The sequence below is a fragment of the Halichondria panicea genome, chromosome 8, assembly GCF_963675165.1.
Source record: "Halichondria panicea chromosome 8, odHalPani1.1, whole genome shotgun sequence".
Taxonomy (NCBI): Eukaryota; Metazoa; Porifera; class Demospongiae; order Suberitida; family Halichondriidae; genus Halichondria; species Halichondria panicea.
Genome location: NC_087384.1, coordinates 4999479 through 5022650, shown reverse-complemented (window position 1 = coordinate 5022650; position 23172 = coordinate 4999479). Strand labels below are relative to the sequence as shown.

The window sequence follows — 23172 nt, the reverse complement described above, 5'->3', positions numbered from 1 at the left end:
AACATGTAAAGATAACAACACTATTATTATAATTATTACAACACTCACTCACATGACAAAACATAATAAAACAGTGTAGATCTATATACACACTACATAAAAGTACATTGAGTTAGTCCATTTCCTCAATGGTAGGGCCACCATTATCGGTGTCAGTTGAACTTGATCCATCACTTTTGGCTCCCTGGTGAAGCTTGCTCATGATGGGGTTGCATACTTGCTGTAGCTCTGAAAGCTTGTACTCCAGTTCCTCTTTGTCAGCAAGTTGATTTGCTTCCAGCCATTTGAGTGTGCTTGTAACTTCTCCACTGATCTTCTGGTAGTCATCGCTGCTAATCTTGCTCTCACACTCTCTTGCTGCACTCTGTACACTGAAGGCATAGCTTTCCAGTTTGTTCCTTGCCTCAATTCGCTGCTGCTGTGCCTCGTCATCAGCTTTGTACTTTTGAGCATCGAAGAGCATTTTTTCGATATCTTCCTTTGATAGTTTACCGTTATCATTGATGGTGATTTCGTTCTTCTTCCCAGTGCTCTGGTCTTTAGCAGAAACATTCAGGATACCATTGGCATCGATATCGAAGGTCACTTCGATCTTGGGTACTCCTCTCGGGGCAGGGGGAATGCCATTGAGTTCGAAAGTGCCTAGTAAGTTATTGTCCTTTGTCATCACTCGTTCACCCTCAAATACTTGGATAGTAACAGCCTGCTGGTTGTCGGAGTAGGTTGTGAAAACTTGTGACGTGCGTTTTGGAATTCTCGTGTTTCGCTCAATCTGTTTTGTCATCATACCTCCAGCAGTTTCGATACCGAGAGAGAGTGGAGCCACATCGACCAGAAGCATATCTTGCACCACATCGCTCTTGTTTCCAGTGAGAACGGCAGCCTGTATGGCAGCTCCATATGCAACAGCCTCGTCAGGGTTGATCGATTTGTTGAGTTCTTTGCCATTGAAGTAATCTTGCAGCATCTTTTGGATTCGTGGGATCCTTGTGGAGCCACCGACTAGAACGATCTCATCGATCTGAGCCTTGTCTAGCTTAGCATCAGTCAGTGCTTTCTCCACTGGCTGAAGGCAGGATCTGAAGAGGTCTATGCAGAGTTCCTCAAATCGTGCACGGGTGATTTTAGAGAAAAAGTCCACTCCTTGGTGTAGAGCGTCCACTTCAATAGCAGCTTCTGTGCTTGAAGAAAGGGTCCTCTTCGCTTTCTCACTGGCTGTCCTCAGTCTTCTTAGAGCACGTGGATTTTTGCTCAAGTCTTTGTGGAACTTTCTTTTGAACTCATTAACAAAATGGTCAACAAGACGGTTGTCAAAGTCTTCTCCACCCAGGTGGGTGTCGCCGGCCGTGGAGCGCACTTCAAACATGGATCCTTCAGAGATGGTCAAAATAGACACATCAAACGTACCACCTCCTAGATCAAAGATGAGAACATTCTTCTCTTTGTCTTCAAGTCCAGCTTTGTTGTCGAGTCCATACGCCAAAGCAGCTGCAGTGGGTTCGTTGATGATCCTAAGTACATTCAGTCCGGCAATGTGTCCAGCATCCTTTGTGGCTTGTCTCTGTGCATCGTTGAAGTAGGCCGGAACCGTGACAACTGCATCAGTAACAGTTTGTCCGAGATATGCCTCAGCTGTGTCCTTCATCTTTGTTAGTATCATGGAGCTGATTTCCTCTGGTGTGAAGTTCTTGTCTTCGCCTTTGAAGTTTACTCTGAAGTTTGGTTTTCCAGAGTCGCTGACGACTTTGAATGGCCAATTCTTCATGTCAGCTGCAACAACAGGATCTGTGTACTTGCGTCCAATGAGTCTCTTGGCATCGAATATGCTCCCTTCAGGATTTCGAGCTACTTGCTGCTTTGCTGCATCTCCGATAAGTCGCTCGGTGTCTGTGAATGCAACGTGGCTAGGTGTGGTCCTGTTGCCTTGATCGTTTGCAATGATCTCAACTTTTCCATGCTGGAAGACTCCAACACAAGAGTAGGTTGTTCCCAGGTCGATTCCGATGGCTGTTCTTTGGGTGTTTGCCATTTTTCAAGTTGTTGAATTGATGATTTCTTTTTTTCTTCTTCTGTATAGATTTGGTTTGTTTCTGACTTGTTTCTGGTACCACAGAAAGAGCATTGCATTTATACACATTGAGTTTGAGCTTCTAGAATAATCTACCATAACTCCAGCATCTTCTAGCTAGATCTAGCTGCTGCTACAGAGCTTGCTAGTGGGCGTAGCTCGTAACTGCGCAAACATGCGCGAAAATTCTAGAACATACTGGAACCTCAGCCTCGAATCCAGTCAAGCGGCGAGGATTCGAGGCGAGGATCCTAATAGAGAGAGATTATTCATTGGACTGTGAATATCAAGGAGAAGTCCAACAATAAAACTGTGCAAAATAAAATGGATTCTACTCTAACAACAAATGCAAAAAACGTACACAATTAAAGGTTTGCGTTCTCAATTATCCATTCAATGATAGTTTTCAGTCCCTCTTTAGTGACACAGCTTCCTTCAAGCAACCTCACTGATTGCGTGGTGTTCTCGATCAATTCATCTAGTCTCATTATGGACTTTAGCTCAGTTAAACTCGTTCTCAGTTCACAATCACATTTGTTAAAGAATATCAGCATAGGTTTGCATCTGAGCTCTTTCGCAGTTAGTATATCCAGAAGAAGCATTGTTGCTGCAGATATTTGTGTTAAATTGGTGATATCGACGACATATAAAACCATATTGCAATCAGTGTAGTAGCTACTCCACAACGGGGCAATGCTTTGTCCGCATTCTCTCAATGTGCACCACACACTGTTTGATAGTTTCACTCTCTCGATGTTTGTGCCTGCAGTAGGTACTGTGTGTACTATACCAGCAGTCAAGTCAGTGTCCAGTGAAGTGTTTTCTGATATCTCCAAATTGGGGGTGGGATTTTTCTTGTTCGACAATGGAAGATTGCTTAGTTTCTTCAGGAGTAATGTTTTTCCCGTACCTTCTGGTCCAAGGATGAGGCATTCATTCTTGTCCATTGCAGAGAAGAAATTCCAAATAGGGGCCACGCCCATCTCTAAAAGTGGGAGGTATCCAGATTTGCAGATGTGTATTCCCACAGGATATGATATATCTAGGAATATCACTAACAAAAACTGAACAAAGGGTCTGAGGTGAACGTGTTAACGTACGTGTGACTGGTGGTTTTTGTCCACCGATCGAGCTATCTAGTGCAGTGCTAGTGGCAGAAGAAAGGGGTACTGGTCAGAGGATCAGGAGGGTCTAGGATCTAGGACATGTGTGACTCTTGTGGGACAAGGATTAACCTGCTGAGCAGAAAGGTCAGCTAGCTTGATATACAGCATGACTATACATGTTAGATATGAGTATGAATATGAGTACGTATATGGCATACCGTCTTTCTTCTAATTACAGTGCTACCCTAATAGAAGCGCCAAGTCCAAAAAATGATTTGTTCCAATCATAGATACAGGAAGAGACGGATTGGCAACGGATCACGTGCGCACATAAGCTACACATAAAATCAAACAGAGGCTTGACAAGCCATCCGTGTTTCCCTCACCCAATGCGGTAAACAACCTTTTATGGCTGTTACAGTCAAGTAGTTAAGTAAAACAACAGACCTTTCCAAGCCCCCCCAAAACTTCGATTCGATGCCCCTTGCTCCTAGGCATCGTCAAAAACATGACTTCGATTGTTGTGAAGTAGCTAGAGGTACATGCGACACTATGTACCTCCTGCTACTATAATATAGCTAGAACTGCCTAACTAAGTAGTGTACTGTGTAGCATATGGCCTAAAGCATTCAATTGAACTGAAAGTTAAGCAGCAAAATTCTTATACAACAGTAAGACAATCATTTGTCTCTTTTTTGTATCTTTGGCCATTTTTTCAAACGTTTAAAGTAGGCAGCCTCGATTAAATCGTAGGGAAACACGGATGGCTATTCGAGGGGCGCTTTTGTTTCTCTTCCTGTATCTATGTTCCAATTAAGCGCCAAGAAAAGAAATTATAACGTGGCCTGAAATTGAGGCTATTCGTATTATAGTCTCATGGAACAGCTTCAATTACTTTACGTTATATTGCTAATCGCCAACTAATATAATTATAAGCGCCAAATCATTGCTTCTTCTTTTAATTTTGTGCAACACTTTTGTGGTGCTGTAAGATGGTATGTATTTAAAGTCATCTCTTCTCTCACACAGACGTGCAACAACTGCCAGCTGCACTTTTGCAGTACATGCGTTCAACTCAGTGTTCCTAAAGGCTCACACATTTGCCATAGATGCATCGTGTTCACAAGCCCAGTAATGAAGCGGTCTCAACTATTGACACTCAAACATTCCAACCTCCAGTACTACATGAAACATAATCACATACAGGTTTCCTTAAACTCGACCACTGAAGACCTCATTGAAGTCATTCTGTCAAGACAAGCGAAAGCGCTCGTAGAGAAAGCAAACGACGCAATTCGAGAACTCAAAAATGTACCGCCCGGTACAGACATGACCAATATTGATATGTCTTCATTGAACTATCACAGCACTGCTTACTCAAACCCTGGTGCTGGTGGGGGCCGACGTTCTGGTGGAAATGAGAGAGGTAGTGATAGAGTAGATGGAGCAACTCCCACTGAAGAAGGACTACATATCAGAAAGAAAGTGAAGAAGGTACTTGATGGTAGATTAGATTGTAAACCTTTGTATTTCATTCTAGGCCTTGTACTGATACACCTGTGTATACAAAACTAGGATACTAGAACATATTTACACTGGTTTGACCTACTACATTATTATTGCCTTTGTCCTTAAGGATGTCCTTAACAATCAGAAGGATGTCTATTCACTATACTAGTGTCGTCCCCACACCCACTTCTGCTCTTTATTAATTTCTTGGTCAAGAGGCCCCGTGCACATGTAGGAGGCTAATTCAACACTAAATGTACAACAGCCATGTTTTAATTGTCCTTACAGTTTAGAGATTCTTTGTGCTCTGCGCTTAGTCAGAGTGTGGTGAATGCCTGATTGTACTGATTTTGCTATAATTTTCATGGCTCTCACACTACAGATCATAGTAATTTTGTCAGCACAGCACTACCTTGAAGCCATGTACCTAACAGTGTTTATAGTCTGTCTTAATTTCCTACAGACGGTGGACCTTGCGAGTGTGAGCACCATCAATGAGTTGGATCATGAGGAGGACATTAGTCTGTTGTCTGTGAAGCAGCTCAAAATCATTCTACAGAGGAACTGTATCGACTACAAAGGGTGTGTAGAGAAGGACGAGCTCCTCACGAAAGTCAAGACATTGTGGAAAGCCAGAGAAGAGCAGAAAAGTGAGTCAGCCAGTGCTTTGGTCATCTCCTGTATCCTCTTAAAGTAGTTACGGCATTTTGTGAAATGTTTATTGCATGTATATTACATCTGGGGTCACTTTTTGCATAGGGAAAAAACGTAGGGTTCGAGATTGCTGGATATATTCATTCATTGTACATGTTAATATGCCTTGTAGCTATTTAGATTAGCATGTGAATTGTTCTTTTCAGAAGCCAATGAGCGATCATGTGTATTGATGTGGTACTGATGTGTGTTGTTAAACGCATCCTAGTAACCTCAATGCCCATTGTTATTGTACAGTAGTGCATAATGAACTATTGTGTGCTTCTTTTCTCTCTAGAAATGGAGGCCAAGATTACAGAGGCTGGAGATACTGGTGAGTGTATACTTCTCACATACATGCACAGGTACATTGTACATTGTATACACTTGCACATCATGTATACAGGTTGCATTACATGTATGGAATGTGTGTCACATGCCTGTAGCTAAATTACGTTACCTAGGATGTTGTAATTGCAAGCTATTATGTGATACATAATCACGTACGTGGCTCGTATACGTGTACAAGTAGTGTCATGTGACCAAGATTGTATTGCCATCCCTTTCATTGTGTCCAGCATGGCAGCTTCATTTCCTCCTTTATTTCCTCCTTCCAGATGCCGAGAGTGATTTCCTATGTAAGGTGTGTATGGACGCTCCCGTGGACTGTGTGCTATTAGACTGTGGTCACATGCTCACTTGTGTTCGCTGTGGCCGTCAGCTGGCAGAGTGTCCAGTGTGTAGGCAGTACGTTGTTAGAGTAGTCCATGCATTTAAAGTGTGATTCTCTCAGGTACAAAACTGTCACTAGATCGATCTCTGTTGTGTTTTCATTTTTATTTTTGTAAGATTTAATTTATTGAGTCTTAATTCATTCATGTACTTGAGATCTTAGTCAGAATTGAGTCTCGTGACAACACAGATTATTGCATGCGTCTCATATGACTATAATAATTATAGTACATTATAATGCTGGTGCCAGTCTTTCTAAAGACATTGCAATATACCTTAAGCCCAATTTTTCAACTTTTGAGGACCAAATTATTTTGCTGCGGATATTGCTTTATAGGTAAATCCTGCCCCAAAAAGGATGGACTTCCTTAATTAAATTGATGTGGCCTACACGAGCTCATGTAGTTACGGTAAATATATACATTGTTTAATACAAATTGTAGCGCTGAATTATCAATTAATGTTGTGAACACCTTAAAATACATACACACACAGTGTGTATATGCACTCTGAGCACGTTGATATAAACTGATTCGAACATAATTTTATTCACTCACAAAGGGTGACAATAAACCAGTCTTTATAAGATAAGTTTCTATTTGCTAAAAGAATAAATGTCTACACTGTACTACTATGTCTATGGGGAAGTGAGGAATAATTTCTTGTGATCACATTGTATAATAATAATAATAAAAAAAAAACTATGAATTGGAATAGTCTAGCTATAGTGCAGTGTCTTAAGATGGTGGGACTGAAATGCAGTCTCTTGATATAAGATGACCATCCAATTTGTAAAAACATTTTTCACAAACTCTAGTCTCTTCAAACAGCTGCTCATGAGGCACAGGGCAGAAGAAATTGGAACAACTTCCACAAAAAACGCCACCACAACTCCTGCAAAAACAGAAAATTCAAATTAATGAGGTGCACAAACAAATAACTATTGATGTATTTCGCACAATTTGCACAATTTACACACACGTAGCAGTAACAGGAGCACCTGCCAGTAACAACTTAGTCATGCCTAACATACACAATATATATACCGTGTAGCGGTGGCTATTTGATCACGTACATATGACTTAAAGAAAATTTGGTGATTCTAAATTTGGCAAAGCATAACATTGATTCACCAAATCACCAAATTTACCCGCTATAAATTATAGTTGGTAGACCAGTTGCTGAGGAATTAGTAGCTAAGTTCTTCCTACATTGAAGTGCCCTAAGGTCTTTGGGATATACCCTTAACGTGCTATGGAGGTCAGTACCCATCACAAAGATCTGGGACTAAGTAAACAGACCAGTTGCCAGCCAGACTCACACCTTTTGGTTGGGTCGATATAATCAGGAGACTACAAATAGGGAGAAGGAGCGTCTAACTTAGCCTGTATTCGAGGTTTACGTTTATAATTGCTGGTGAAACACTGCATATCCTTATACAGTATGGAAAGCCACTAAATGCTTACAAACCGCAGTGTGGTATCGCGTATGACACTTATAATGTAGTGATTCAACTACTTAGCTTACAACTTCGCACTCCCACATAAATTATGCAGTCCTAGCCACTTACGAAACGTGATCCCCATAGTTAGACACTCCTTCTCCCTATTTATGGGCTCCTGATATAATTTGATTGCAGGCGGGGAATACATACAGATAACAGCTACATGTACATGTACGACTACAGCACAGGGTGAATACCTGCAGTGGTGCTTCCTAAGCCCTGTCCAAAACTCCACCCCACAGGCCTGACAGTGGGAGACGGCATGATCCGGAACCCACCTCACACCCACACCCTCCTCACGATCCACACAGTCCCAGCTGCTCAGACTCGTTGGAGACTGTGTGTATGTGTGTGTGTGTGTGTGTGTGTGTGTGTGTGTGTGTGTGTGTGTGTGTGTTGTGTGTGTGTGCGTGTGTCTGTCTGTCTGTCTGTCTGTGTAGACTGCTACAGCTGCTCAATGATAATAAGTGCAAGCAAGAGTTTCTACAGCGTCGATCGATCTAGCCATGTTTTCCTTGGATTTATATTTATAGATTTTTTGTCAGTACTGTTCTAGGAAGCCATCTTGTAATGATAATGTAATATGACATAACAGGAGATAGTCCAAGGAAAGTCATCTTTTAATACCTGTAGTGAGTGTACACTCATTAATTAACATGTACATGTATGAACTGAAATATTGGAAAAATTATTCCTTTATCTTTGGTTGGAGCACTGTACATGTGCATGTACGTATTGAGATGAATGCTATTACCGGTTATAAGCTATGAATTTTACTCGCATAAATATGGGTGTGTACAATTTCAAACCTGCAAATTAAAAGCAGCGTCTCTTAAGCTTTCAAGGTAAGTTAGACATTAGTATGGGACTCACACTATGTAATACACCTAGACCTACATGTACATGTAGCTATAATTATAAAAATCTGCTATACTAAGTAATACTGTTCATGCAGGATGGATCAAAGTAACGGAAGTCTAGATCTTCACCGTTTTCTCGGCGCACTCGGCCACAACAAATGGAAGCTGTTTGGCAAAGCACTAGGCGTCAGTTGTGAGGTGCTGGATCAGATAGAGTTGGGTTGCTCAGAGGAGAACAGACTTACACAGGTTCTAATACAGAGACAAAGGAGTGAGCTAACTTTGGAACACGTCATAACCGCATTGGAGGACAATACAATGGGAGAGGATGGATTGGCTCTGGGCATTCGAATGCATCAAGAGTTTAAACAGGCAGAAAATGGGCAAGAACCACCAACAAAGGTATATAATAATTATATAGTACAACTATCAATAAAGACATGATCGATACACGGTAATTAAATCATCTACTTGTACCCGTACATAAACTTATAAAAAGTCCTAAGGCTAAAAAAGAACTTGTACCTCTATGGTACCCTCTACATATTGAGGCTGGGTGCAGACACTAGCTTGCTACACACACATACACACACATACATACACACAGAGGAGAAGGCTAGATGAGACTCACAATAAAAAAACCTATGAATTGAGTATGTTTGTACGACCAGATAGTGCTGACAAGTATCGCTGTTTTCACTGCAGCCTTGTCCCGGCTAGACCCCACCAAGCCCAATGCGAACACAAAACAATATCATGTGAAGCTTGCAGCACATTCAAACAATGTTCCCTTGAATGTAATTTCACTCGTTACAAGTACAACGCAAAAATGGCCGACAAAGTCCGTCATTTGAAAGTACACTGTCTGAATAAGGAGCATGGATGCGAAAATACAATGGTCTTGTCATCACTGAGCGAGCATTTGCAACAGTGCCAATTTCAAGAGATTCCATGCACATATACAGTGATTGGATGTTCAGAAATGGTCAGGAGAACATATATGGCCGATCACATCAACACTGGCGGTAGTAATAGCCACTTCCCACAAGCTGTTGAAACTATAACGTCTCTCCCAAGAGCTCAAAGAGAGGCAGTCCAGCTTAGTGGTGCCCATGCATTTCAAGATCGGACCAGTCGGAAAGGGCAGGAAGAAAACGCTACTAAAAAAGGGCCAATTTTCTACAGCCATCAAAATGGATACAAGCTACAACTAAAGATAGGCATTCACGTCAATCGAACCACGAGCCAGTTCAACCTGATTCTCTGCTCAGTTTCAGGAGAGAACGATGGCAATCTCGTGTGGCCAGTCAGTGGTACACTAACAGTTGCCCTGCTGAATCAACACAAGAACCAGGGCCACTGTATAGCCAATATCGAGTTCATGATGGAGGCATGTTCCCAGACTCCGATATTTGAGACTCGGTTCCAATCTCCTAACGATTACATCACAGCGAATGGGGAGGGAGATTTACAGTTCTGCATTTTGAAGATTGAGCTAAACGAGCAATGCAAGCCTTGGTTACTAGACCCAAGCACCATCAACACTAGTGCCTAGTACACAAGACTCAGTGCATGTATAGAAAATTACTTGCATAGTAGTAGTGATCCAGCTTAGGGTTTATTTTGAACAATGTTTACTGTCTTGTTTAGTCGAGCGTCAGCTATTATTGTACTAGCTTCACATTACAATGCATGTTACTTAGGGATACCTGTACATGTACATACTGTTTACAAAAGTTTAACGAATGCAGTGGAACCTCCATAAAACGGACACCATTGGGGAACCAACTTTTGGGTGTTATAGTGAGGTGGTCTTTGTTGAGGTTTCACACTCGTCAAATCCTGCTGAAAATGAATCTTGGAGCTTTGTGTCCAGCTCATACAACCTTTGCAATAATTTTCTGCTAATTCTGGGTGTGGCTATCTGTTATGAGAGGTTATTTTCCATTGATAAAGCTGATCAGCGTTATACGGAGTAGAGGGTGGCCGCTCCTGAGAGGTTGCTTTAAATTGAAGTCTTTACATTGAAGTCAATCCGGACCTGCATGAGCTCTTGGCTGTTTTATAGTGTGTGGTTGCTCTTTGGAGGTAGTCATTAATGGAGGTTCCACTGTATTACTGCATTTACGGGCCTTCAAATAACTAGCAAAACATAAGGGGGGGGGCAGTTTTGCGAAATACAATGTAATGTTATGGTTACTTGCACATGATTGTACATGTACAGTATAACCTTCGGTCTTATTGTCAAAGATAGTCGATATTGACCCAAAAATTAATTGACACAATTACACAGACATATCAAATAGCCACTTTCTCAAAGTAAAATGTACGTGGACCAGATGTTAATATAGACAACAACAAACAAAAAAACTATACATGTACATGTACATGTACATACGGCCCCACACAAGGCACCCACCCACCTGATCATCCAGTGCACTGGCAATCTGGTCCTCAATACTCACACCACTACCACCCGCCCCCTCCACTAGGTTCACACCTCCACCGGCCACGCCCTGCTTGTGTACGAGCAGCTGGATCTCCTTCAAATGAGCACGCAGTCTCTGCACTTCTCTTTGCGGCTCGGTCACTAACTCCCTCAGGCGATGTTGAGCATCACCCGCTAATAAGGGCAGTCCGTCCACTCCCAGTTTTGAGCTAACGGCAATTCTGATCGGGTGTGTGTGGACATTGTTGACTTGAGTTACATGGGGTGAGAGATCATCCATGGCTTCTAATAGCATCCCACCATTACAGGCTTTGCTGAGGGAATGTAAGGTTAGGCCATTTTGAGGGGTTGAAGAAGACAGTTTCGATGAATTCAAAGAGGATGTTGTGGAGCTGAGACTGTTTGATGATTTTGCTGAGCCGGTTTCCTCATCTTTAGGTGAAATATGACCGTTTCCAATAGCTTTTGGACCAGTTTCGTTCTTTATTGCATCAAAGTGCGTGCCATGCAGGACCTCATGACTATCCCCACATTCTTGGTTGTCCAGCGTGATTAAGGTTTCTGTAACAATGGTCTGGTTGCTAGGTGTGGGTGACTGGTTGCCAGGCGTGGGTGATAGGGGATGGACATCTACATGTTCAGGTGGCAATGATCGAGGAAAGGTTTCCTTTGATGTCTCATTTGTGGTATTTTGCGTCTGTAAAGGGTTTGTACGAGATTCTGGTTCCATTATCACCAAATCAGGTTTGGGTTTTGACTCCAGTACTTCGGAAGTTCCTTCTACATGTACATGTAGTTGCTCAGATTCGCATTCTGGTATCAGAGGCACCAATTTAGGTTCCGATTTCAATGTCTCAACCAACTGTTCTGAATCAATCGAGCCTGACGTTGATCTACTCCCTTCTTCAGCGGAGAGGTTGTCCGGAGTGCCAAGAGATGGAGTCTGTTGTGATGTGGGTCTCTTTATGAGCTGCGGTCGAGTGACACAGGGGCTGGGAGCGTACACTGTGTGTGTGAGAGAATGTGGCAGGAAAATATTGATTTCATCATAATTCATAATGAGATTTCCAATATCTCTCTTCAACTGTACTGTACTTGCAAACATCTGTATTTCCCCCCCCCCCCCCCTCCCTCCCCCTGCCTGATATACTCACCTAGGGTCCGTCGAGTACCATATCCCACTAGACACGGACTGAGGTACAGTTCCGTCCAGAGCGCAATATGCTTGATGTTAGTCACAGGGCACAACACACTCTTGCCAGGCTTGTAGAGGTAGTTCAGTATCTCAGTGTTCCCCTCGTGCAGTAGACTCCACACAGGGTATGTATCCTCCCCCACTCGATCCTCTTCTCTCTCTTTCATACTGTTACACAGGAACGTACCGTAGAGGCAGGAGAAACAGTGCACTCCAAGCTTCACCTGTGTGTGGAGTTGGGCAAGAAAGTTAGTAGAATACCACTAAAAACAAAGCTACATGTATCACAAAAATCAAATTGTAAGCTCCATGCACCGTCAGTACTGAATGAAATCAGGTGTTCATGAATTCATGCACTCCAGGTAAAAATTAATGGAAAATTGAACTTTTATGCTCTCTCTTGTGAAGTATGTATATTAACAGAGCAGATCGGTCTACATGTAAAACAGGCTTAAGACACAAAAATAGATTATTGTAGCGCTAATAAAGACCAACTCACCAGGAAGCTCTGGTTGAACTGGAAGTCGGTAGGGCACTGCCTGAGTAGCTGATAGACACAGTCCAGCCACTGGAGGAAGATGGGGCTACGAGCGTTGCTGTCCTCGGTCACATGACCACATCGATCTGAGAAGCGATGACCAAATCCCACCCACTCACGCTCAACAAGCACTCGGAAACCCTGAAATTGATCACAAATCAAAGGGTGAATGTGAAGAGAGTATGGTTCTGTTACGTACCTTGATAGTTCTGTAATAAGGATCAAGCAGGATCTCTGCCAGTGTGATGATCTGGGTAGTACGGTCCCACCCATCAGAGCAGTGGACCAGGATGGGAGAGGGGGAGTGGTCATTGTTGACCACACCCACCACATCAGAGGCCACACTCAGCAGTTGACAGAGATAGGACAGCCATTGCGTGCCCTCCATACTAGACAGATAGCTACATGTGGGGAAAGAGGGATATTGAATACGAACGAAGCCCAACAATTCTGTGAAAAAGGATTAGCTTTCATTAGTACATGCATAATAATTACACTTGTAAACTACATGTACATGTATGGGATTCCTTATTATTACTACATGCTTATGCTTACTAGTTGACGCCATAAGTATAACAGAATGCAGTGTATACAGAGTCTATAGTACAGCATGCATGTAGTGCTACTGACTTAGTCTGGTCTTCGGAGATGAGGGTGGTCCTCAGCTGCTGGAAACTCTTCCTGACAGTGTGGATGTTGGGCAGACCCTTGTAGAATATTTCACAGTTAGGGTAATAATCTATGGAGGAATACAAAACAACATTAAAAGCACAGGTACATTGTACATGTACATGTACACTAGCTGTAGGTAATCATTTTGAAACACCTTAATCAAGAAATGTGGCACTCTGAATACATGTACACGTACGATATATATATATATATATCATACTAGCACAGTGCACAACAAAACTGAGTAGCACACCAAACAAAAACAAAACTACACACACACACACACACACTCACCGGTGCACTCACACCCTCCGCCCTTTGCCCTGTTCCCGAGAGCCGCCGTGTACGAGCGTAGATCAAACACCATCATCTTGTGTAAACCCTCCAACTGCTGCTCAGACTCGAAATGGGGAATCCCCTCCTCGTCAGACTCAGTCATAAAATCCACCGATTCTTCGGAGACACTTTTACTCACTCCATTAGCGTACCCATTTTCTAATACAGTGTCTGTTGATTGAGATATAGAGAGAGAGCAAGATTGGGAGATGGCTAAGAGGAGTTTCTCGTCAGAAGGGCTTCTCCAGCCTAGCACCCCGACCAGCGGCTGACTAGACCGGGCGATTACACACCCATTGCTCTGGTGTCTGTAGTGGGGGAAATTAATGTAGTGCGTGATTTCTAATTACAATGCATTTTCTGACTCTACCTAGAGTAACATGTATATGTACAAACACTTAAAATACATACATGTGTACTACATGTATACCAAGGAGTAGTACTTTAGCATTGATGTCGTTAGATTCACTTCATACGTACACGCAGTAACACTAGAGGCTAGCACACACCACACACCTCCACGAGATGACAGGGAGTCGGCCGGACATCCTGAACTTGGCGGCCGTGGTCAGGTCCTCATCACTAATCATCCCCGGCACCAGCAGCAGCTTCGGGTACGTCAGACACACTCTGCACAGGATGGAGGTACACGTAAACATGAGACAATCACATACATACAGCACAGTACATACTGTGTATTAATTGAACCTGTTAGAGGAAAGGTTTGTTGTTTTTGTCTCATGGCATGTGGACAACTTTCAATTAGCGTACAAACACTGAATAAATAGTCTGAGCCAATTTCATTTCAGAGGCTTAAATTTCTCTCTGAGGTTTTTAAAAAATGTGCAGACTTATGTGCAGACTTATGTAAAAATTTACCATCAAAACATGCTCACCCATATTTGTCATTGCATTCACTGATTCTCCACGCTCTGGTCTCGTTCCCATTTGCTGCCTGGCACATTCCCATCCTCCGATAGTCTGATGTCATCACCTCATCCCTCCAGCTGGAGCTATCACCTGTACAGGAGCACGGTGCTGTTAATCACAGGTAAAAGGTTTAGTACCAAAGGAGGTACGACAACATCACGTGCGTGGACAATGGAATTTCAATCAACAGCAGTAAAAAGTAATGTGGGTGTGGTCTGAATAATAACGACCACGCCCACCACAACATCTTTGCACGTGATGTTGTCGTACCTCCTCTGGTTGAGTACAGTGCAATGTATGAGACATAATTAGGAGAATGGAGGATAATTCATAGCTTTGTCTATTGAAAGCAAACATTTCCCTGGGAACTCCCCCAATTATTACAGTGTACTTACAATAATTATGAATATCTGTTGATGCAACAACGTAATCATACTGCTCAGTCATCAATGCTGACAGTGTATCTGTATATATCATGAACACTCACTCTGTAAAGACAGCAGTCCACCCACTCCACCAGCCTCACACATGTCACCAGCCTCACAACTCTCAGCAGGCTCAGTTACATTTGCTACCCCACTGTCCCCACTTTCACCCCATGGTCTAGACAGTTTCTGGTCTTTGCGATAAGCTCGATAAATGAACGCAAACACATTCTTGACATCTTTGTGTGCTAATCTCTTGCACTCTTGGAGGCGGTCAAACCACGACCGACACTTGAGCACCGAGGAAAAGAGCAGCCTGTGCATGTGTGTGTGTGTGTGTGAGGGAGGGGGGTTAGGATTATGTACATAAACTCCACTATGACTTCTCTATTATGAGTGTTTGACTCAATAAGGCACTACACTGTACAAGGTCCAGCCCTAGAGATCCTCAAATGTACATGTCATCACACAAATACGAGTTAGTTACTTTAACCATCTACACTTTCGTGCACACTAGCTATGCATGAACAAAGAGCAACTGTTTCCCACCTGAATGCCCTAGCGTCTTTGCAGACTACACTGAAAGAATCTTTGGATGCCTGCATCTCTAGACACTCGATCAGCCCCAGTGGCACCTGAGGCAATAGGAACATACACACTCTAACACATGTTTGTACATGTACATGTAGGTTGTACATTGGCAGACAGTATGCTTGTACATGTAGTATAAGAGATAAGTATCACTCAATCACCACACTCAATCACCACACTCATAACACTTTAATACTGTATAACATAAGTATAGTTATGTACATGACTGCATCCTAATATAGACTGTAATATAGACACGTACCCCATCTAATCAAATTAGCTGTTATAATAATTATAGCTACAAAACTGAAGAAGCCTCCCACCATCAACACCAAGCAGAATCACAGAGTGAAAAGAACCAGTCACCACGGCATACAGTACAGTCAGTGTAAGGTCACCACTAATGTAACTCACAATGTAAAATCCATTAGCCAATGTTGCAAACAGCCTGTAGTTGGAGATAGCAATGACATGGTCGTCATGGGAGCACGCTATGTACTCAATGCTCTCTCCACTGAGCAAGGGAAAGGGTTCCTGGTCTTTGAGACTGTCATCATCTGGAGGAGGGGGGGATAGGGTTAGGCTTTAATAGGTCTCCATATCGATAGAATAATTAATTACAACAAAAACACTAGCTACATTTAGCTACATGTATGATATAAATATCAGGAGATACTGTAACACAATTCAAGTGCATAATTTAGAAGTAATGGAGAGAAGGGATGCTCAATGACCTTATACATGTATCAGTCCAAGGAGGTACAGTCAACACCATAACTGCACAGATGGCACAACTGAAAGCTGCACATTGCTTACACTTTGCAGTGTCACACTGAATACACAGTCGCCAAGTTATCTGCTAACTAATCAAAATCAAATTTATTTTGTAATTTCCATGCCATTGTTGATAAGAAATAAACAAATGATTGAATGCAAGCGGATCTAAAAACAACATTCTCCATTCCTGTTACCATTGTTGCATACAATATGCTAGTATTGCCTCACAGCACCCACCCACTCACACACACACACACCCACTCACACACACACACACACACACACACACACACACTACTCAAGGTGATAATTATACACATGTAGCTCTCGCTATGAAATCAGTGTCCTAATATTAAAACGATGGGGCTTCCCTCGGTTATCATGCTTCTATTCTATGGCTAGCATAACAATTAATTGGTCCTCATTTTGTGTGTTGTCTCATTTTGTGTGTTGTCGTGACAGATAATTATTACAGAGAGTTTTCATACCGACAATCTTGTCTCTGTGTTTGTAGAGGTCCCTGTTGAGCACATGGGAGAAGCTGCCCTCATCCGGATCAGGAACGACAGCCGCAGACGATGACGTCATCCGGGAAAACTGGAGGCAGTCAATACATGCACAGTTTAGTACCCATGGTATGAGTATGAGCATAAGTCTAACATTTAATATGATTTATAAATTATTTGATAAATGGAGCATATCAACAGAAAGCAAACGTAGATTGGATCTAGGAACTCACAAAGCTCCTAGGTAATGCGAAAGTCATGTTCTTGCTCAGTTATGATACTCCATTGTACAAAGATAGCTACAAACTACACGTACATTGTGTAGCTCTCTCTAGTGGATGGATATGATGGGGTCGCGACCCTTTACATTGATGGCAAGTGACGTCACTGCTGCTAAGTTAAAAACACGTGACTTTAGTAGACACAAAGCAAGGATGGTGGTGAGTTGAAAGCTTGCTTTTCATGACTTTACTGTTAGTTAAGCCCCTTTTTCTGTATCCCACAGCTGGTACTGATCATAGGAGACTTCCACATACCTCACAGAGCCAATGCCATACCGCAGCAGTTCAAAAAACTACTAGTAAGTTGTTTATGTATATGCATGCTGCTTTAGGTACTCAAGCATCTCCTCTCTGAGCTGGACTAGTGTATGTTGTTAGAGTGTGTGTACTGATAGATATGTAGGCTGGCTGCCAGTGTTGTGCATGGCTGAATGTTTAGTTTTGGGGGTGTGGCTGCTAGTGTCAGCATTTGCTGTACAAGTTCTCTCCAAAGCAGTTCTCTTGTATCGTGACTGTAAGTAGGGGTGCTCTGTCACGGGGGTTTATCAGTAGTCCTATGTTCACATCTACTACTGTATTGAGGAAAACAATAGCTTTCCCATGGATCTCTTACATGTAAACTCAAACTGATGGTTGAAAACCACTGCTGTAATTTTTTAATTCCTTGATCACTGTGTCGTATTTGATTTAGTTGTTAAATTATCCCCCTTATAATGTTGTGCAGGTCCCTGGCAAGATCCAGCACATCCTATGCACTGGTAACTTGTGCTCCAAAGAGACCTTGGACTACCTCAAGACACTAGCCAGCGATGTCCACGTCACCAGGGGGGACTTCGATGAGGTGGGCCTAACATGGTTTATAGCTAGCTACATTCGAACCGACCAAGTACTTCTAAATTAACATGGGTTAGGCTAGGCTAATGCCATAATACAATGCCATGTACATTGTAGCATAATTTCATTGACAACGAGCTTGAAGAACCACCTCAGGAGCTTCCATCACTGTACTTTGTGTGGTGCAATCTGTGCTGTCTGTATTAATGTGTGTGTTTTATCTCTGCCCCCCCCCCACACACCACACACACTCTCTTTCTCTAGATCTCCACTCTGCCTGAACAGAAGGTGTTGACGGTGGGTCAGTTTCGTATTGGTCTTACTCACGGCCACCAAGTGGTGCCATGGGGAGACATTGAGAGCTTAGGAATCGTAAGTGGCTGTGCAAAAGGGTAGCCTAGTGTAGTATCTAAACCAGCCCACTGGTTGGATGGCTGTGTGATAGTATTAGGTGCGGCCTATGTACTTTACTCAAGGCAGGGTTTCATCTAGTGGAGAGCAGGTCCCAAGATGCTCATCTTCCACCCCCCAAACTTGTTGGGGAATAATGACATCATCAATTTATTGTGTACAAGTTATGTAACCTGTAACTATAGTTGTAAGTAAGTATTGTTCTCTTGTAATGGGGTGTAGTTAACAAAGTGAGCGTGGCCCCAACAATTTTGTGACACACACTACTGTGCACAAAATCTCCCCCCCCCAAAACTTTTTATCCTAGATAAAACCCTATAAGAGTACAGCTATGTTACTTTTTTGGAGCTGAGTAATTAGTTTACTGATAGTGTTTCTTGTGCTTTATGAAAGACATTCATTTCAGGTTCAAAGACAGTTGGACGTTGACATCTTAATATCAGGTCATACACACAAGGTGAGTCATAACTATCCTGGCTGAGGGTTACTATGAGATGCTGTTTTGCCTTCAGTTTGAGGCAGTTGAAAGTGAAGGCAAATTTTTTGTGAACCCTGGATCAGCAACTGGTGCCTACAATGCACTAGACATGTGAGTTACTGTCTACGGTACTTGCATACAACTACATCATTGTACGCACATGTATAATTTTTTATAGCCCAGTCCTATTTAGTTGAGCTTTGACACGTACATCTATAATTTTTACATTGCCATTCTTGCACCAGCTACAGTACTTACATCTAATTACAACACCACCCTACGGTAGAAGCGCTAAGTAAATTCTCTAAATATTTGTTAGTTAGCGCTTAGGTTATGCAGTCTGAAATCGAGGCTACATGTATACATGTACAATTTATCTATTTGGAACAGCTATCTACATGTCATGTATATGTATTAGTTCCAAACTGCATTATTTTTATTTACATATACAGTGTGTGTGCCACTGACAAATCATAATTATTTTTCGGCACTGTATAAAAAAAACGGTACCACACTTAGACATGACTTGTATGCTTCTCTCTCTTTTAAAAATTATATTCCTCCCTCCCCTCGCAGAGATGTGGTACCCTCGTTTCTCCTGATGGACATTCAAGGTCCCAACATGGTGCTCTATGTGTATCAGCTGCAAAAGGACGTCAAAGTACAAAAGATTGAGTACAAAAAGAAGTAGCTTTATATGTAGAGTAAAACAACTTTGTGTGGTGTGTTTTAAATAATGATGTGCTTTTAAGCCTTATAGGTTTTTTCTGCTGTGTTTTGTGGTGAATTGTTGTGTTTCATTGTTGTACAAACTAGGGCGCTCCGCTCTCATTCATTAGCCAGTTCCATATCCATTGTCCTTGATCCTAGGCCAATTTTTCAAAGGCTAAAGACAAATCGACCTGGGAACGACCCAGGGCAGGCAGAGGACCCTTTATTGCACAAAGAACCATTAAATTATTATCACTGTATGTATGTACATGTAGATGGCATGGGGGAGTTATCCTCAATTCCAGTCCACAAGGAAGAAGAAAACTAATACACTGCATGGGTCTGGAATCAAGGTTAAGAGGAACGAACACACTGCATGGGTCTGGAATCAAGGCTAGGAGGAACGAACACACTGCATGGGTCTGGAATCATAGCTAGGAGGAACGAACACACTGCATGGGTCTGGAATCATAGCTAGGAGAACGAACACACTGCACATGTGCATTGAGTGGGCCGTTATACATAATAACTGCTGCCAAGTTTGCAATTGACTACAGATATATACATAGATCATCAGATAATTAAGACATAAAAGTGGCCATCCCCTGACCATCCTTATCCACAATCTCATGTATGCAGTTGTTCTACTTCTATATAGACTCTGACTTTGACAGGCAGCTTCTCTCCTGTTTGCCTCACTAGCAGCTTGTGTAGACAATTCACATGTTTTATAGACAATTCTTGATGTTGCTCTTGCAACTGAAGGTTGGTGTCATGCTCTGCTGCTTGTAACTGCTGTTCCAGAGCCATCGCCTGGTATTGAGAGGAGTGGTCGCTAGGGCTTGGGGTAAATAGGAATAATGGGGAAACTTCTAGGAACTAGAATAATAGGGCACTAAACTAGCAATGCATAGTTTGACCCTTAGAGTCTGGTTCTACTTATAATGTATAGCTAGACATCTATTGCAATAGATCTGTACTGTAAGCACTAGCCACTAGCCAGGCATGGAGGAGTATTTTCTCTTTTGCAAAACTCAGGACTAGAGGATTATATTTCACTTTCTGTAATGCTACAATACAACTAAAAATAAATTGTTCTTTCAGAATGAGAGGGATGTCGAATAATGGGGGCTGACTTGAGAATAGTCAAAAAGAATAATAGACAAAAAAAAAAGGATAATTTATCAAGGCCTAGTGGTCGTTGATCTCACTGACGTACTGATGAGGCACGAGCAGTTGCTTGTCTGATCCTCTTCTCGCTCAGTCGCTGGGCAGAACCTCTAGTGTCGTTGTGGGCCACATCCACGATAGCCCACTTCCCAGCCGAGGGTCCAGTCAACTCTATGGGGGGATTAAGGAACAAATGTAATAGTACAAGCATTGCCACATGTATTGTGTGTACAGTACACCCCCATTAATCCAGCCCTCAGAAGTACAGTCACCTCGATATACCGGTCATTTCACATGGCACAGATTGCTAGCTTGCAAAAAAATTCGCCCTGAAATGCAGCCACTCCCTATTCTGTGTGCTGGTCAGTTGTAGCTGCCCCAAACAAATTGTTAATAGAGAGCATAATAATTATTCTTGACGAGACAGATTAGTCATTACATTCTAGGTAGGGTCGCTTCTTAGCTATTTTCTGAAATGCAGCCACCTCGCTATTCCAGCCAAACTGCACTGTCCCAAGGGTGACCAGATTAACGAGAGTCTACTGTACTTATCTATCAGATAATAGATGCCATGGTTGCATGTACTAGTAGCTGCTCACCAAATCTCAGTATGGTGGTCTCAGCAATAGGTTGATCAAATAGCAACAGTGTCTGCTTGCCTCCAAACACGAGGACCTCAGTGAGTCCTGGTCCCAAGCTGGTGGCAGTGATGGAGTGCCAGTAACGTGGTGTTTTTGACTCAGGAGGTGTCACCTGAAGGTAAAAAAGTTACATTGTATGTTCTGATAAGTATGTATAGTATTTGTGTCTTCGTTAATGATACTTAATGACATGCGTTAATCCGGAAATGTTATGTATTCGGATGGAGCCTGGTCCCGCTCTATTCAGATTAGCGAGGTTCTATTGTAACAGCTTCCTAGATTCAGCTAATCTTGTAAATGTACGTCCATTTATTACACGCACACTAACAGTTTATAGTAAGACAAGACTCGCCTCTGTCCACTTGCCGGTGTCAACATTAAGTGTCCACATGTCCCCCAGTGTCTTGAGGTCTTTACCCACTCCTCCGTACACCAATAAATGAGGGTAGTCCTGGCCATAGTTGAGACAACAGGCAGCATGGTGTCTCCTCTCCACTGGCCGTGGCTCTCCCTGTGCTGGCTTCACCTTAGTGACCTCCTACACACAGTGAACACACAGTATTCTGCATTTTAATGTGGCAGTGCTAAATTCCAACTCACCATGGTCCTGAAATCAAATAGGTAGACATCATTGACCCTATTACCACGGCCAGGTTGCCACCCTCCAAACAGGACTGCCCTGCGCTGATCCACCATGGTGAAGGTGAAGTCACTACAGGGAGGAGGTCTCTCTCCTCTGAGCTTAGGGGACGACCAGACACCTGGAAGTGGGGGTGGGGCAATTTAGAGAATTGTACAATGTTACATCATCCTTGTAACATTGTTTGATATGAAAGTGAACATTGTGTCCTATGCGAGTGAGTGAGAACTCCACCGACCAGTAACTAATGCGCTATAAGTGTATGCAATGAAAACACACAGCGAGTGTGCACGTTGACAAAAATTACCCTTTTGTGTGTCAAAGAAATGCAACTCGTTTGTCCATCCACTGGTGAATGTTGATCCTGGTTGTGTGGGGCCCTCAATACCTTCTCCTCCAAAGCAGCACAGAGTTCTCTCGTTCACACAGACAAGTCCACAGCCTTGTTTTTTCATAGGCTGAATACCAGAGGATTGAACTTTGGTTGACTGAAAAGTGTCCAGATCAAGCTTGCCCATGTCATTGTAAAAAGAAGACCCTTCACGACCACCAAAAGTGTACAGGTATCGACCTACACAAACAGAGCAACCACCATACTCTCCAGGAGGTAGAGGTCCAGTGGTGTGCAAGAGGCTCCACAGCTCAGTGCTTGGATCACACAGAGCAATGATGTTAGACCCATCTCCCTTCCATAGGTAATGGCGTCCACCAGCCACAGTAGAGAATTGACAGTAACGAGGTGATGGTTCAATGAGAGCAGCCATTATCTGCAAGAGTGAGGAAAACAAAGTGTACATAAATTAATAATCTACTAATACTTTTATAACCAGAGAGAGTGTGTGTATGTACGGTATGTACGTGAGCAGAACAGATCTGATCTGACAGATAGAGTTAATAATACATTCTGGCTCCAGCTAGCTAGCTAGAGTTAATTACATTTGGATTATTTATTGTAAAACTTACACATTATGATTATAGGCAACTTGGTGGACACAGCTATATTTTATAGCTAGCTAGCTTGAAGAGACCCAAAAGAAACGTTTCTTGATCACTGCATGCACTGCACTCGGATCACAGCAGACAATTATGGGTAAAGGTCATTCCTGGTCATGTGA

General features: G+C 42.6%; 6 protein-coding genes across 7 annotated transcripts; 3 read left to right on the top strand and 3 right to left on the bottom strand.

The window, feature by feature from the left end:
• Positions 1-20: 20 nt before the first annotated feature.
• LOC135340283 (heat shock 70 kDa protein 1-like) lies at positions 21-2164 on the bottom strand. The gene has a single exon (XM_064536607.1). It carries the CDS (start codon positions 2027-2029, stop codon positions 113-115), a length of 1917 nt encoding a protein of 638 aa, XP_064392677.1. The 5' UTR covers positions 2030-2164; the 3' UTR covers positions 21-112.
• A 922-nt stretch (positions 2165-3086) lies between these two features.
• LOC135340295 (E3 ubiquitin-protein ligase RNF34-like) lies at positions 3087-6254 on the top strand. Its single transcript, XM_064536620.1, has 5 exons — positions 3087-3318; positions 4204-4668; positions 5147-5333; positions 5675-5710; positions 5994-6254. The coding sequence occupies exons 1-5, from the start codon at positions 3274-3276 to the stop codon at positions 6158-6160; spliced, it is 900 nt and encodes a 299-aa protein (XP_064392690.1). The 5' UTR covers positions 3087-3273; the 3' UTR covers positions 6161-6254.
• A 382-nt stretch (positions 6255-6636) lies between these two features.
• On the bottom strand, positions 6637-17264 carry LOC135340276 (myotubularin-related protein 4-like). Of its 2 annotated transcripts, XM_064536601.1 has the most exons (16): positions 17125-17264; positions 16874-16982; positions 16023-16165; positions 15567-15652; positions 15080-15333; positions 14559-14682; positions 14179-14292; positions 13621-13970; positions 13285-13393; positions 12854-13055; positions 12616-12795; positions 12076-12340; positions 11791-11926; positions 10896-11703; positions 7810-7949; positions 6637-7002 (listed from the first exon to the last, which is right to left on the bottom strand). In XM_064536601.1, exons 1-16 carry the CDS (start codon positions 17149-17151, stop codon positions 6846-6848), a joined length of 3204 nt encoding a protein of 1067 aa, XP_064392671.1. In that variant the 5' UTR covers positions 17152-17264; the 3' UTR covers positions 6637-6845. The 2 variants fall into 2 exon arrangements, with proteins under 2 accessions (XP_064392671.1, XP_064392670.1); XM_064536600.1 differs by having other exon boundaries at positions 10896-11926.
• On the top strand, positions 8406-10214 carry LOC135340286 (uncharacterized). Its single transcript, XM_064536610.1, has 3 exons — positions 8406-8457; positions 8568-8874; positions 9080-10214. The coding sequence occupies exons 2-3, from the start codon at positions 8569-8571 to the stop codon at positions 10025-10027; spliced, it is 1254 nt and encodes a 417-aa protein (XP_064392680.1). The 5' UTR covers positions 8406-8457; position 8568; the 3' UTR covers positions 10028-10214.
• LOC135340297 (vacuolar protein sorting-associated protein 29-like) lies at positions 17250-19711 on the top strand. Its single transcript, XM_064536622.1, has 7 exons — positions 17250-17331; positions 17397-17471; positions 17897-18013; positions 18271-18378; positions 18824-18874; positions 18930-19006; positions 19472-19711. The coding sequence occupies exons 1-7, from the start codon at positions 17263-17265 to the stop codon at positions 19584-19586; spliced, it is 612 nt and encodes a 203-aa protein (XP_064392692.1). The 5' UTR covers positions 17250-17262; the 3' UTR covers positions 19587-19711.
• Positions 19712-20640: 929 nt separating this feature from the next.
• Positions 20641-23146, bottom strand: LOC135340289 (kelch domain-containing protein 2-like). The gene is made up of 6 exons (XM_064536615.1): positions 23021-23146; positions 22365-22824; positions 22018-22178; positions 21770-21955; positions 21376-21529; positions 20641-20947 (listed from the first exon to the last, which is right to left on the bottom strand). The coding sequence occupies exons 2-6, from the start codon at positions 22819-22821 to the stop codon at positions 20814-20816; spliced, it is 1092 nt and encodes a 363-aa protein (XP_064392685.1). The 5' UTR covers positions 22822-22824; positions 23021-23146; the 3' UTR covers positions 20641-20813.
• Between the last annotated feature and the right edge of the window lie 26 nt (positions 23147-23172).